The sequence below is a fragment of the Bos grunniens genome, chromosome X (genome assembly GCF_055505025.1).
Source record: "Bos grunniens cultivar Pamir isolate PY7600 chromosome X, Bosgru_T2T1.0, whole genome shotgun sequence".
NCBI lineage: Eukaryota > Metazoa > Chordata > Mammalia > Artiodactyla > Bovidae > Bos > Bos grunniens.
The window spans coordinates 105,887,600-105,900,615 of record NC_141194.1 but is presented as its reverse complement, the minus strand read 5'-3'; the positions used below and the strand labels follow the sequence as shown (position 1 = coordinate 105,900,615).

General features: G+C 48.8%; 1 protein-coding gene and 1 pseudogene across 6 annotated transcripts in view; both read right to left on the bottom strand.

Annotated features, from left to right (window-relative positions):
• Positions 1 to 13,016, bottom strand: part of MECP2 (methyl-CpG binding protein 2) — a 52,310-nt gene that overhangs the window by 20,674 nt on the left and 18,620 nt on the right. The window contains exon 3 of one of the 5 annotated variants that reach the window (XM_086389521.1): positions 9,023 to 12,181. The exons of the other annotated variants lie outside the window; for them this stretch is intronic. Coding sequence (XP_086245647.1) covers positions 11,031 to 12,050 — 1,020 coding nt within the window. The 5' untranslated portion in view covers positions 12,051 to 12,181 and the 3' untranslated portion in view covers positions 9,023 to 11,030. Of the gene's footprint in view, positions 1 to 9,022; positions 12,182 to 13,016 lie in introns of those variants that run through there. 5 annotated transcript variants of the gene reach the window in all.
• LOC147341040 (elongation factor 2 pseudogene) lies at positions 9,023 to 11,085 on the bottom strand (annotated as a pseudogene). The gene has a single exon (XR_015159797.1). The product of XR_015159797.1 is annotated as an elongation factor 2 pseudogene (transcript).

Below are 13,016 nucleotides of genomic sequence, written 5' to 3'. Positions count from 1 at the left end.
TGTATGGAACACCTCAAAGGACACAAAGAAGCCCCTGGAGACAGCCATTCCCTGCAGAGGGGCCCAGGCGGTGGCAGGGACACTGTAAGACCAAGCATCATCAGAGAGCTCCCACTTCCTGAGTTGTGAACCATGTGCGTAGGCTGCCTGCTTGATAGTGGATCCAAATACGTCCAGAGGCAAGGCATGCACCTGAGCACATGTGCAGGCCAACCCGGGCTGACAGAGACAGCAGCAGTGTGTATATGGTGACGCTTTCTCCATTCGTCCCTCTCTCTCCTTCTACTGTGTTCACAAGTCTGTTCTCTACGTCTGCGTCTCCATTCCCCAACTCCAGATACTTCATTAGCACCATTTTCCTAGACCCCATGCTGCTGCTGCTGCTGCTGCTAAGTCGCTTCAGTCGTGTCCGATTCTGTGCGACCCTATAGACGGCAGCCCACCAGGCTCCCCCGTCCCTGGGATTCTCCAGGCAAGAACACTGGAGTGGGTTGCCATTTCCTTCTCTAATGCATGAAAAGTGAAAAGTGGAAGTGAAGTCGCTCAGTCGTGTCCGACTCTTAGCAACCCCATGGACTGCAGCCTACCAGGCTCCTCTATCCATGGGATTGTCCAGGCAAGAGTACTGGAGTGGGGTGCCATTGCCTTCTCCTATATGGGTTCTAGTTCTCTGAATTTGCCTACAATGCAGGAGACCTGGGTTCAATTCCTGGGTTGGGAAGATCCCCTGGAGAAGGAAATGGCAACCCACTCCAGAATTCTTGCCTGGAGAATCCCATGGACAGAGCAGTCTGGTGGGTTCTAGTCCATGGGGTCACAAGGAGTCAGACACAAATGAGTGACTAACACTTTCACACTTTTTCCTAACCAGGTATTGAACCCAGACCCCCTGCATTGGAGCATGGAGTCTTAGCCACTGGGCCACAAGGGAAGTCCTCCTTGTGCCATATTGTGTGTCCATATTTTGATTGGCTTGTTTGTTTTTCTGATATTGAGCTGTATTAACTACTTATACATTTTGGACATTAATCCTTTGTCAGCTGTTTCATTTGCTATTATTTTCTCACATTCTGAGGGTTGTCTTTTTACCCTGCTTATAGTTTTGTTGTGCAAGAGGTTTTAACTTTAATTAGGTCCCATTTGTTTATTTTTATTTCCATTACTCTAGGAGGTGGGTCAAAGAGGATCTTGCTGTATTTCTGTCAATGAGTGTACTGCCTATGTTTTCCTCTAAGAGCTTTATAGTTTCTGCCCTTACAGTTAAGTTTTTAATCCATCTTGAGTTTATTTTTGTGAAACTTTAGAGCAGAGACATTACTTTGGCAACAAAGGTCCGTCTAGTCAAGGTTTTTCCAGTAGTCATGTATGGATGTGAGAGTTGGACTGTGAAGAAGGCTGAGCGCCGAAGAACTGATGCTTTTGAACTGTCGTGTTGGAGAAGACGCTTGAGAGTCCCCTGGACTGCAAGGAGATCCAACCAGTCCATCCTAAAGGAGATCAGTCCTGGGTGTTCATTGGAAGGACTGATGCTAAAGCTGAAACTCCAATATTTTGGCCACCTCATGCGAAGAGTTAACTCATTGGACAAGACTCTGATGCTGGGAGGGATTGGGGGCAGGAGGAGAAAGGGACAACAGAGGGTGAGATGGATGGGTGGCATCACTGACTCGATGGACGTGAGTCTGAGTGAACTCCGGGAGTTGGTGATGGACAGGGAGGCCTGGCGTGCTGCGATTCATGGGGTTGCAGAGAGTCGGACACGACTGAGCGACTGAACTGAATTGATTAGGAAGTTGGTTCCAGTTTCGTTCTTTTACATGTGGCTGTCCAATTTTCCCAGCACCACTTATCGAAGAGGCTGTCTTTTCTCCACTGTATATTCTTACCTCCTTTGTCAAAGATAAGGTGTTCATAGGTGTGTGGGTGTATCTCTGGGCTTTCTATCTTGTTCCACTGGGTCTATATTTCTCTTTTTGTGCCACTACCATACTGTCTCCATGACTGTAGCCTTGTAGTATAGTATGAAGTTAGGAAGGTTGATTCCTCCAGCTCCATTCTTTCTCAAGATTGCTTTGGCTATTTGGGGTGTTTTGTGTTTCATATGAATTATGATTTTTTTTATTCTAGCTCTGTGAAAAATACCATTGGTAGTTTGCTGGGATTGCACTAAATCTGTAGATTGCTTTGGGTAGTAGAGTCATTTTGATTAGGAAGAGACTTTAAAAGGCCTTTGTATGTCAATTCACTCCTCCTGGGCTCCTGACATTGGCTTAAGATGAGACCATCCCTGGCAGTTGCTTCTCCCTCTTGGGCTGTGGAACAGGCTTGAGAACAGATCTGAATCCCACCCAAACCCATGAGTGAGAAAGAAATGACTGCTACTGATTCTTCCTCAGGGAAAAAAAAGAGGGACACAGAGATGGAAATGGAAACTACTGAATGGGGCTGGAGGGTGTGCCAGCAAGTTCCCTTTCCCCCATGCCTTCCTCCTCCTTCCCTGGAAAGCAAGATGCAATGGCTAGAGCTGCAACTGCCATCTTGTGACCACAGGCAAACTTGAGGGTGGAAGTCACCTGCACAGGGTGATGGAGGAGAAACACTGAGGGGTCCTGGATCCCAGATACTTATGGAGCCACACAGTAGCCATGGACAGCCTACCTCTAGACTGCAGGGCACACAAGAGGACACCACAAGCCTCCAACTCAACCTTTAGGCTTTTTTAAGTAGAAGCTAGGATTCACCTGCTTCAAACCCAAGATCCAAAGAATAGGAGATTATTTTAACACAAAAAAGGTCGAGTACTTAGAAGTAAACAAACAAAAGTATTCATGATAAATCATAGGTGAAGTTTACTTACTACACAGCTTTTTCACCAAGTTATCACAGTCACCATGACTCAAGCTACTGAAAAACGCAATTAATTCTGAGCTTTTCTTCCTGTTTTTGTAGGCTAAAAAGGCAGCCTTTGAATTGTGTATAAAATTCAAGAGACAAAAATAAATCCAGATAATTCAGAACGTACCAAGGAAAACACATATGCCTTCTATGTGATAAGCTCTCAGAATTACTTATTCAAAGAACTCACTGCAAAATTTTTAAAAAAAAAGCTTAAAAATTAAACAGTTAATCATACCACATACCACCTCCTACAATACCAGATTCCTTTTCTTTTCTTCGTAGTAGTGGGTGTCGTAATCAATCCAAAACAAAAACAAAACAAGGGTTTGAATTGCTGAGACTCAGAAAGATCGATTAGCCAGAGCATCCTGCCCTCCCAAACCAGAGCCACTGGGTAGGTAAAGGAGCAGCCCAAGCCCACAGAGTGAACTGGGACACCAGGTCCAAGGAGCTGGCACACACACACGTGTGCCCAAAGCTGCATGGTGAGCCAGAAAGCCTGTCTCTTACGGCTCTGAGGAGACCCAGGGAGGGTGCCACTGGTCACTCATGCTGGGTGCTGGACTCTGCAGGGGAAAGCCCCGAGGAGTGGCATGGGGTCCCTGCTCCAGAAGTTCATGACCCGCTGGGAAAAGCAACATGCCAGACACAGTTGTCCCTTCTGGCTACAGGGCCTGCACCAGATGTCTGCAGGGGTCGCTCGGGGCCCAAGGGAGGGGCACTCAGGCCCCCAGGCCCAGCAGCTGGGGGGGCAGGATCTGCCTCTTCAAAGGCCATCCTCCTGAGTACTTTAAGCTGCACATCTGTTGGCAAAACACAAATACTGTTACCCAAATATGAAGCCACAGATGGCAAAGGCACCTGACAGCCTTTAAAATTCCTTTCTCCTATTTTGCAAAGCTGCCCTGGGAAATCATGCTGTTAAATTATACACTCGTAAAGGATGTACAGACATACCTCAGGGAAACTTCGAGTTTAGTTCCAAACCACCACAAAAAACCAAGTATTACAATCAAGCGAATCACACAACTTTTTGTCATTTCCCAGTGCATATAAAAGTTATGTTTACACTACACTGCAGTCTATCAAATTGTACAAGAGCATTATGTCCAAAAACTGTGCAGATTTTACTTAAAAACTTTATTACTAAAAAATGTTAATCGTCATTTGAGCCGTGTAATAGTAACATCAAAGATGACTGATCAGAAATCAGCATAACAGATACAGTAATAATGAAAATGCCTGAAATGCTGCAAGGATTATCATAATGTAACACAAAGACACAAAGTCAGCAAATGCTGCTGGGAAAAGAATGGTTGCACAAGTCTTCAGTTTGTAAAAAACGTATGACCTGTGAAACACTATTAATAAAGTAAAGCATGATGAAACAAGTCATGCCCTTCTGTTCAAAAAATGGAGGACTTGGGAATTCCCTGGCAATCTGGACTCCACACCTTCACTGCCACAGGCCCGGATTCACTCCAAGGTCGGTGAACTGAGATCCTGGAAGTTGTGTGCCATGGCCCGAAAAACAAACAAAAAAAGTGGGGGACTAGTGCGGGTGCCATTTAGATTTTCACCAATGTATACCATGTTTTGGGCTAATTGCAAATCCTCCAAAAGTGTCTTAAACTCTAACTCCAAGGACTTCTCTGGTGGGCCAGTTGCTAAGAATCCGCCTTGGAAGGCAGGGGATGATGTAGGTTTGATCCCTGGTCGCTGACCTAAGATCCCACAGGCCTTGGGACAACTAAGCCCACACGCCACAAGTACTGAGCTCGCATGCCCCAACTAGAAAGTCCATGTGCTGCAGCGAGAGATCCTGGATGCTGCAACTAAAACCCGAGGTAGCCAAATCAGTTTAAAAAAAGAACAACTCCCCCGCAAAAAAACTCCAACTCCACACATTTGCCCTTTGTGTGCACTTTCTGCTCCAGATTGCAGATTTGATTAAACCATAAAGAATATCAGTGCACTTGGACACAGAGAAAGCTACTGAGTCAGTAGCAGAGCAGGTTGTATTCTAGGCTGCCCCTCTGAGTATAAGACAAAATCTTAGGGCAAGGTCCCACTACAGACTTCATCCACCCATCTATCCAGTATGTGTGCATAATTCCAGGCCTTGGAGATACCCCAGGGGAGACGCAGGGAGAAACCGAGTCAAACAGCATACAGGAGGTGGTGAGAAGGGAACGGTGAAGCAGGGGAAAGTGGCCAGGTGGAAGCAGGCGTCCAGCTTCAGGGAGGGCAGCGCTGGGAAGGAGCCCACTGAGCCGACCTGAAGGAGACCCGAAAGGGAGCCATGGAATTCCTGGGGGAAGAATGTTCCTGACAAAGGGAGGAGCCAGGCTGAGACCCTCAAGCAGGGTAGGACCTGGAGGGGCCAGGGGGGCTGCAGTGGATGGGAGGCCAGAGGAGGATGACAGGAGCAGAGCTGGGGAGTGAGCAGCTCAGGGCTCTAGTGCTGGCTTTCTGAGCTGACCACCAAGAAGACAGAGTTGCTATTTACCGGGAAGGGGAGGCCAGGCAAAGGCCAAGCCTGAGGGACCGGGAGCTCAGGCTTGAACAGGTTCAGCTGGAGAAGCCTGCTGGAAGCTGAGCAGAGATGGCAAGTCAGTGCTGGATGCACAAGTCTGGGGTTCAGGGGCCCCAGTGAGCCTGGAGATGTGGAAGAGACAGCCGGTGACTCGTAGTGGGGGGTGAGGGTAGAGAGACGTCTGAGCCCCAGGCCCCCAACAGCACACAGGGAGACCCGGTGCACACTCAGCCAGGACCTCTCAGGACCCAGGGACACCACATACCATTCCCTGGTAGCTCAGTTGGTCAAGAAACCATCTGCAATGCAGGAGACCCTGGTTCGATTCCAGGGTCAGAAGATCTGCTGGAGAAGGGATAGGCTACCCACTCCAGTATTCTTGGGCTTCTCTGGTGGCTCAGACGGTAAAGAATCTGCCTGCAACGCAGGAGACCCCAGTTCAATTCCTGGGTTGGGAAGATCCCCTGTAGAAGGGATAGTCTACCTACTCCAGTATTCTTAGGCTTCTCTGGTGGCTCAGACAGTAAAGAATCCGCCTGCAATGTGGGAGACCTGGGTTCAATCCCTGGTTCAGGAAGATCTGCTGGAGAAGGGAACAGCTACCCCCTCCAGTATTCTGGCCTGGAGAATTCCATGGGATAGTCCATGGGGTCACAAAGAGTCGGACACGACTGAGTGACTTTGGGCTTCCCAGGTGGTGCTAGTGGTAAAGAACACACCTGGCAATGCAGGAGACACTGGTTGTATCCCTGGGTTGGGAACATCCCCTGGAGAAGGAAAATGGTGACCCACTCCAGTATTCTTGCCTGGAGGATCTCATGGACAGAGGAGCCTGTCGGGCTACAGTCCATGGGGTCGCATAAAGTCGGACACAACTGAGCACTCAAAGTAAACATAAGTAAGCCACCTCAGTGAACACGGCAAATAACCCCATCCTGGACAGTTCTGCCCCAGCAGGAATGACAGATAGTTAGATAGACATACTATCAGAAAAGGACGAAAGCTACTGTTTGGAAAAAACAGGGCATTCAGGGAAGGCCCAAGTCAGCAGGTGCACAGCCTCAAGGAAGGGGAGGGACTGACTCACGTGGATACTGGGGTCACACAGTGGAAACAGTGACAGAGTTTTATTTTCTTGGGCTCCAAAATCACCGCAGACGGTGACTGCAGCCATGAAATTAAAAGATGCTTACTCCTTGGAAAAAAAGCTATGATCAACCTAGACAGCATATTAAAAAGTAGAGACATTACTTTGCCAACAAAGGTCCATCTAGTCAAAGCTATGGTTTTCCCAGTATGACTCTGGGAATGATCGTGATTCTCACATCCCAGTCATGTACAGATGTGAGAGTTGAACCATAAAGAAAGCTGAGCACCGAAGAATTGATGCTTTTGAACTGTGGTGTTGGAGAAGACTCTTGAGAGTCCCTTGGACTGCAAGGAAGTCAAACCAGTCAATCCTAAAAGAAATCAATCCTGAATATTCATTGGAAGGACTGATGTTGAAGCTGAAGCTCCAATAATTTGGCCACCTGATGCGAAGAACTGACTCACTGGAAAAGACCCTGATGCTGGGAAACACTGAAGGCAGGGGGAGAAGGGGACAACAGAGGATGAGATGGTTGGATGGCATCACCGACTTGATGGACCTGAGTCTGAGCAAGCTCTGGGAGCTTGTGATGGACAGGGAAGCCTGGTGTGCTGCAGTCCATGGGGTTGCAAAGAGTCAGACACAACTGAGTGAATGAATAACAATAACTAGCTGCCACAAGAGGCACGAGAGAATCCTCTGCTAGTCTCCACATGGAGCGGAACCACGCAACAGCTTGATTTCAGACCTCTGGCCTCCGGCACTGTGCCAGAATGTCCTACTGTTGGTGGAAGCTGCCCACTTTGGGGTCCTTTGATGCAGCTATCCCATAAACTCATCAGCTTCTATTTGAGCTCTACTTCTCACTAGACTCCCAAGCTTTCACAAAGGATCTATGCACCTTCTGTCCTCCTCGTCTTTTTCAAAGAGGAAGTGCCTACCTGGAGCCTGCCCTTCCATGGCCTCTCATCAAGCAAGGACTCTGCTCGTCCAGGATGCCATCTCCTCCATCTCCACCTCCTCATGCAAACATGTTCTCAGATCCATCTACCTGAAAAAGACCCTCTGCAACCCCACAACTGACATTGACCCCATCCACCCCTATTTCTCTGGTCCTCATCACAACAAAACTTCTCAGAAAGAATTGTGTATACCCAGCCTCCACTCCCTCACCTCCCAACCATCCATTCTAATCTGGCTTCTGTCCTCACTGCCTGATAAAGCTCTCCAGATTATACCAGCCCCTTGCTTAAATCCTTCACTAGAGGATGACAACTGTGTACATGCACGTGCTCTTAGCCCTCCAAATCTCAAAGAAACAAAGTTCAGATGTATAAAGACGAAGAATCCTCCAACAGACGACAGAAATGATAGCAGGAGACTTCTGAACAGATGAGATATGCTTCACAAATTTCCAGATGCTGGAAATAGTGTGGGGACTAACAGAGTGAATAGTAGTCAAGGAAGCTACACAGGAGAGGGGAGCCCCTGTTAAAACCCCCCAAAATGCTCAGATCAGAGCAGACCAGACTTGGGGCAAGCAGTGGCCCTCAAACTCTCCCGGACAAACAAGTCACCTGGGGGGTTGTTGACCATCATATTCTGATCCAGAAGGTTTGGGTGCAGGGCATTTTCAGCCAGCTCCCTAGTGAGGGTGATGGCAATAGGGTTGGTGAGTGTTGCACACGTGGAGTGCAAGGTGCCACTTTCCCCCACAGGCCAGAAACCAGACAGTTTTTTCTAAGTTTGCAGCTGGAACCTTCTTATCTTCCCTGCAAGGCTCCTGGTGGGGCTGACAGTAGGCCAAGCGAAGCCCACCTCTGTCCATGGCGTTTGTCTGCTTCCCACAAGAGCCAAGTCTGCAGGTCAGCCTGCCCTGCTCAGCCCTCCACTCCCATAAAACTCCTACGCCCACCCTCCCCAGGGGAAGGGACCCTGCAGGGCAGGGGTGACTCCACCAGAGAGCAGGGGCAGGGGGCCCACCACCCAGGCCTCCTGTCCCCAATACAAACAGCTCTCCAGGGTTTGGGGAAGAGACCCAGCAATATGGAAGAGAGATCAATTCTGTTCCTAGAGGACACAGAATAGTCTCATGTTTTTGAAGATAATTTAGCCGTAAAACCACAACAGAAACATCTACAAACAAGAAAGAAACAGACAATGGGAGTTCAGAGGTTAAAAATGGGTTAGTCACAAATACAAAACAACAGAGCATCACTGTTTACAACAGGAAAAGACTGAAAAGTACCCAAATGTCCATCCACAGAGAGCTGCTTGACTAAAGCATGGTTCATCTGCATAACAGAGTCTGTGCAGCAGGAACAAAAAGAATGCGGAAGGGAGAGCTCCATACCACTATAAGCAAGGAGGGTATCAACACTGGTAGGGAGTGATCTCCAGGACAGAGGAAGTAAAAACAAACAAAACAAGATGCAGAACAGTATATAAAACATGTTTTTTGTATAAGCAGGATAAATAAGAATATATGTATATATTGGTTTATTTTTTATTTCCCACCATGTCGAGTTTATTATTCCAATGGCACTAATACAGCTGGAGGCGCTCAGTGACACTGTGCGGGTGGGGTTTCCTGCCTTCTAGCTTCTGTCCAAAGAGAACATACCTGCTTGTTTCTTGCCCCCTTCTGGAGGAAAATCCACTAGGGGCCATTTACCCAAATAAACCTCTTAATGCATTTATTTTTAACTTTTTTTTGACATTAAGTTTCCCTCTCAACAAAAAAGTATTGGTTGTTCCATCCCCTCCCCCATCCCCACCAGCCAGATAAGACCCTGCTGCGAGGGCACTTGTTGCCCCTGAAATCTGGAAATAAATATCAAAAGAAACGGCATCAAGTTCATGTTGAGCGATGGCACGAAGTGGGCCCCAGAAACCTGTCAGGCAGAGCATTACTGCAGCCTTGAGGTGTTGTGGGGAATGTGGGGGCTTGCTGCTGTGGTCACTTGTCCCTGGGCACGGGGGCTGCACCCCACCTTGTGGTGGGCTAAGCGGAGGCCGCCTACAACTTGTCCAGGAAGTTGTCCAGGGCTGGGATGCCTTCCTTCAGGCCTTTGCGCTTGTGTGTCTCTGCCAACACCTGACTGGGGCAGCTGGTATTGTCAAAGGGGTCACCGGGCAGGATCTGCCAGTGGTCAAACACACACTGGGGGAAGGCCTGGCCGCCTGTGTTGGACCTCAGGTCAGCGGTGAAGCCAAAGGACTTTGACAGGAAGGTAGGCCTTCATGACAAACATGGGGGTGCTGGCCACCTGGGTCTCCTCAAAGATGTGGCCCCGCTTCCTGTTCAGGATGCTGTAGATGCCACCAACCACTTGTTCCGGACACTGGATCTCCGCAAGATAGATGGGCTCCATGAGCCGGGGCTTCAGCACACTGGCATACAGGCAGCACCAAGCTGTGGGGATGATCTGGCCACCCCCACGGTGGATGGCATCAGTGTGCAGCGTCACATCATGGACATCAAAGCGCGCGCCCCCATGTTCTCCTCTCACAGCGCCCCCTCCTTGGTGGCCCACTGGAAGCCAGCCACCACACTGTTCTTGATTTCACTGAGGTATTGCACACCTTTGGTGATGTCCGTGAGGATGTTGGGGCTCGTGCCATCAGGGCCGAAGCACCAGATCTTACGGGCCTTTGCCACGTCCCACTCGTACTTCTCAGCCAGGTAGCGGGCCCGCTGCTTGAACTCCTGGCGGGCGGACACCTCACCCTTGTCGATGTCCTCAGCCAGGCTATCAGGGAAGGGCCATGCCTTCATGTAAAGCCTATTGTGCTTGTTGGGTGACTTTGACAGGCAGAGCACGTTTGACTCCTTGCTGATAGTCTCCCGGTATGAGACAACTGGGTCAGATTTCTTGATGGGGATGCAAGCATGATCCTCCTCCAGGTCCTTGAGGCAGATCTCCAAGTGCAGCTCCCCAGACTCCTCGATGATGTACTGCACCATGGGGTCCGACTTGGCCAGCCGTTTCAGACCTTCCACCAGCTTGGGCAGGTTGGCCGGGTTCTTGGCCTCCACAGCGATCCTGACAACAGGGCTCACACTGAACTTCATCACCCGCACGTTGTGGGCATGCTCAAAGGTGGTGATGGTGCCAGTCTTCACCAGGAACTGGTCCACGCCCACCAGGCCCACAATGTTGCCACAAGGCACATCCTTGATAGGCTCCATGTAATGGCCCATCATCAGGATTGTCCTCTGGATCAGCTTCAGGTACAGGTCCTCCTTCTTCCCAGGAGTATAGTTGGGTCCCATGATGCGGACCTTCAGGCCAGTAGACACCAGCTCTGAGAAGACCAGGCCAAAGGCACAGAACCGACCTTTGGCAGAGGTCGGCACCATTTTGGAAATGTACATCATGAGAGGGCCTTTGGGATCACAGCTTTTAATGCCCATGGCTGCCTCATCGTCTGGGGGCCCCTCGTACAGGAGCTCACTGCAGTACTTCTGGGCCGTCACAGGGGAAGACAGTGGATGGTGATCATCTACAGCAGGGCATCCCCAGGAGGCAGCCAGCGGCACATCACAGCTTTCAGAAGTGGTTTGCCCTCCTTGTCCTTATCTTTACTGTCCAACTTGATGTCCAGTTTTTCAATTAGTTTTGCCATCTCCTCTTTCTTGAAGTTCATGATTGCATCAAACACCTTGAAGACTGGGTCCAGGATAAGCTGGTAGAACGTCCGTGGCAGCTTCTTGCCATCAGGGCTGTTGGCTGACTTGCTGAACTTGCCGGTGGCTGGATCAAAGTACCGGTCTCCCCACAGCTTTTTCATCATGTCCTCCACCTTCTTGGCCCGCTCAGCAGGCCCTAGCTGTCCCTCGCCCTTGGTGGCAAACTTGGCCACATACATCTCTGCAAACTGCTTCAGGGTAAAGGCCCAACCGTGCAGACCAGACCTGAAGCCAACAGTACCAAGGACGGGGTCGATCATGATGTTGCCCAAGGGGCCACTCTCGCCCTCACCATAGGTAGAGATAATGATGTTGACGTTCTCCACGATGCGCTGGAAGGTTTGGTAGAGCTCCTCAGGCTCCAGCTGCAGCTCAGGCAGGGCCCGGTCCATCTTGTTCATCGTCAGCACTGGCTTGATGCGCTCGGCAATGGCCTGGCACAGCACTGTCTCTGTCTGCACACACATACCCGACACGCAGTCCACCACCACCAAGGCACCGTCAGTGACACGGAGCGCGGCTGTCACCTCTGAGGAAAAGTCGACGTGCCCAGGGGAGCTGATGAGGTTGATGAGGAAGCCAGAGCCATCCTTGCTCTGCTTGATGAAATTCAAATCGTCCTCTGAAAGCTCATAGAAAAGGGAGATGGCCGTTGACTTGATGGTGATGCAATGCTCCTGCTCGTCTTTCCGGGTGTCAGTGAAGCGGGTCTCCCTAGTCCGGGCAGAGGCGATGACACCCGCCTTGCACACCAGGGAGTCCGTCAGAGTGGACTTGCCATGGTCCACGCGACCAATGACAGACATGTTCCGGATGTTGGCCTTCTTGTCCATGATGGCCCGGATCTGGTCTACTGTGAAGTTCACCACGGTGGCAGATGGTGGTGGATTCTCCAAGGAAGATCTGAGCGAGCTAGGTCACGCCAAGGATGGCGGCGGCGACGACGGCGGAAGAGCTGGTTTATCTTTTTGCAAGAGGAAGCAGTAGAAGGATAAGAAAGAAACTAATAACTTCTAAGCATTATATGGGCTTCGCTTCTTCCTATTAATTTTTTTTTGGCCTTTTAAAAAATTATATCTTTCAGGTATACAGCACTTATACGATACAAAGTGGTCACCACAAGTCTAATTATCATCTGAGGCTTGGCTTTTATTTAAATTCAAGTCTCTTATACTAGATTCAATAGATACAAATTTCATTTCAATACATGTGATCGGAATAAGTATAACAAAACAGAATTATAAAACCCATACGTTTTGTTTACATGTACATAAAGTGTGCATATAGGCTATTAACATAAAGAATCATGTAGGAGGAAATGGTAACCCACTCTAGAATTTCTGCCTGGAGAACCCCATGGACAGAGGAGCCTGGTGGGCCATAGTCCATAGGGTCGCAAAGAGTCAGACACGACTGAAGCGACTTAGCACACACATAAAGAATCATTATGACAATCATAACTCTGTTATTCTACAATCATAACTGAAGAAATTTGCTAAAGGAGAAATTCCCCAATTAAATTAGGCTTGACTGTATTCTACAAATAAAGAGAAAAAGCAAACCACAACACTGAAAACAAATAAAGCTAACTACATCAAATCAGTAACATAACCACACAAAAAAGAATTATTCCAAGTGACTTTTCCCCAACACATTATGAAGAAAAATTTCAAACATACAGAAAAATTGAACAAACTGTACAAAGAACACCCATATATATATCACCCAGATTCTACCATTATTGACATGATTCATCCACACATCAATCCATCTTATTTTTGATGCATTTCAAAGTTCAC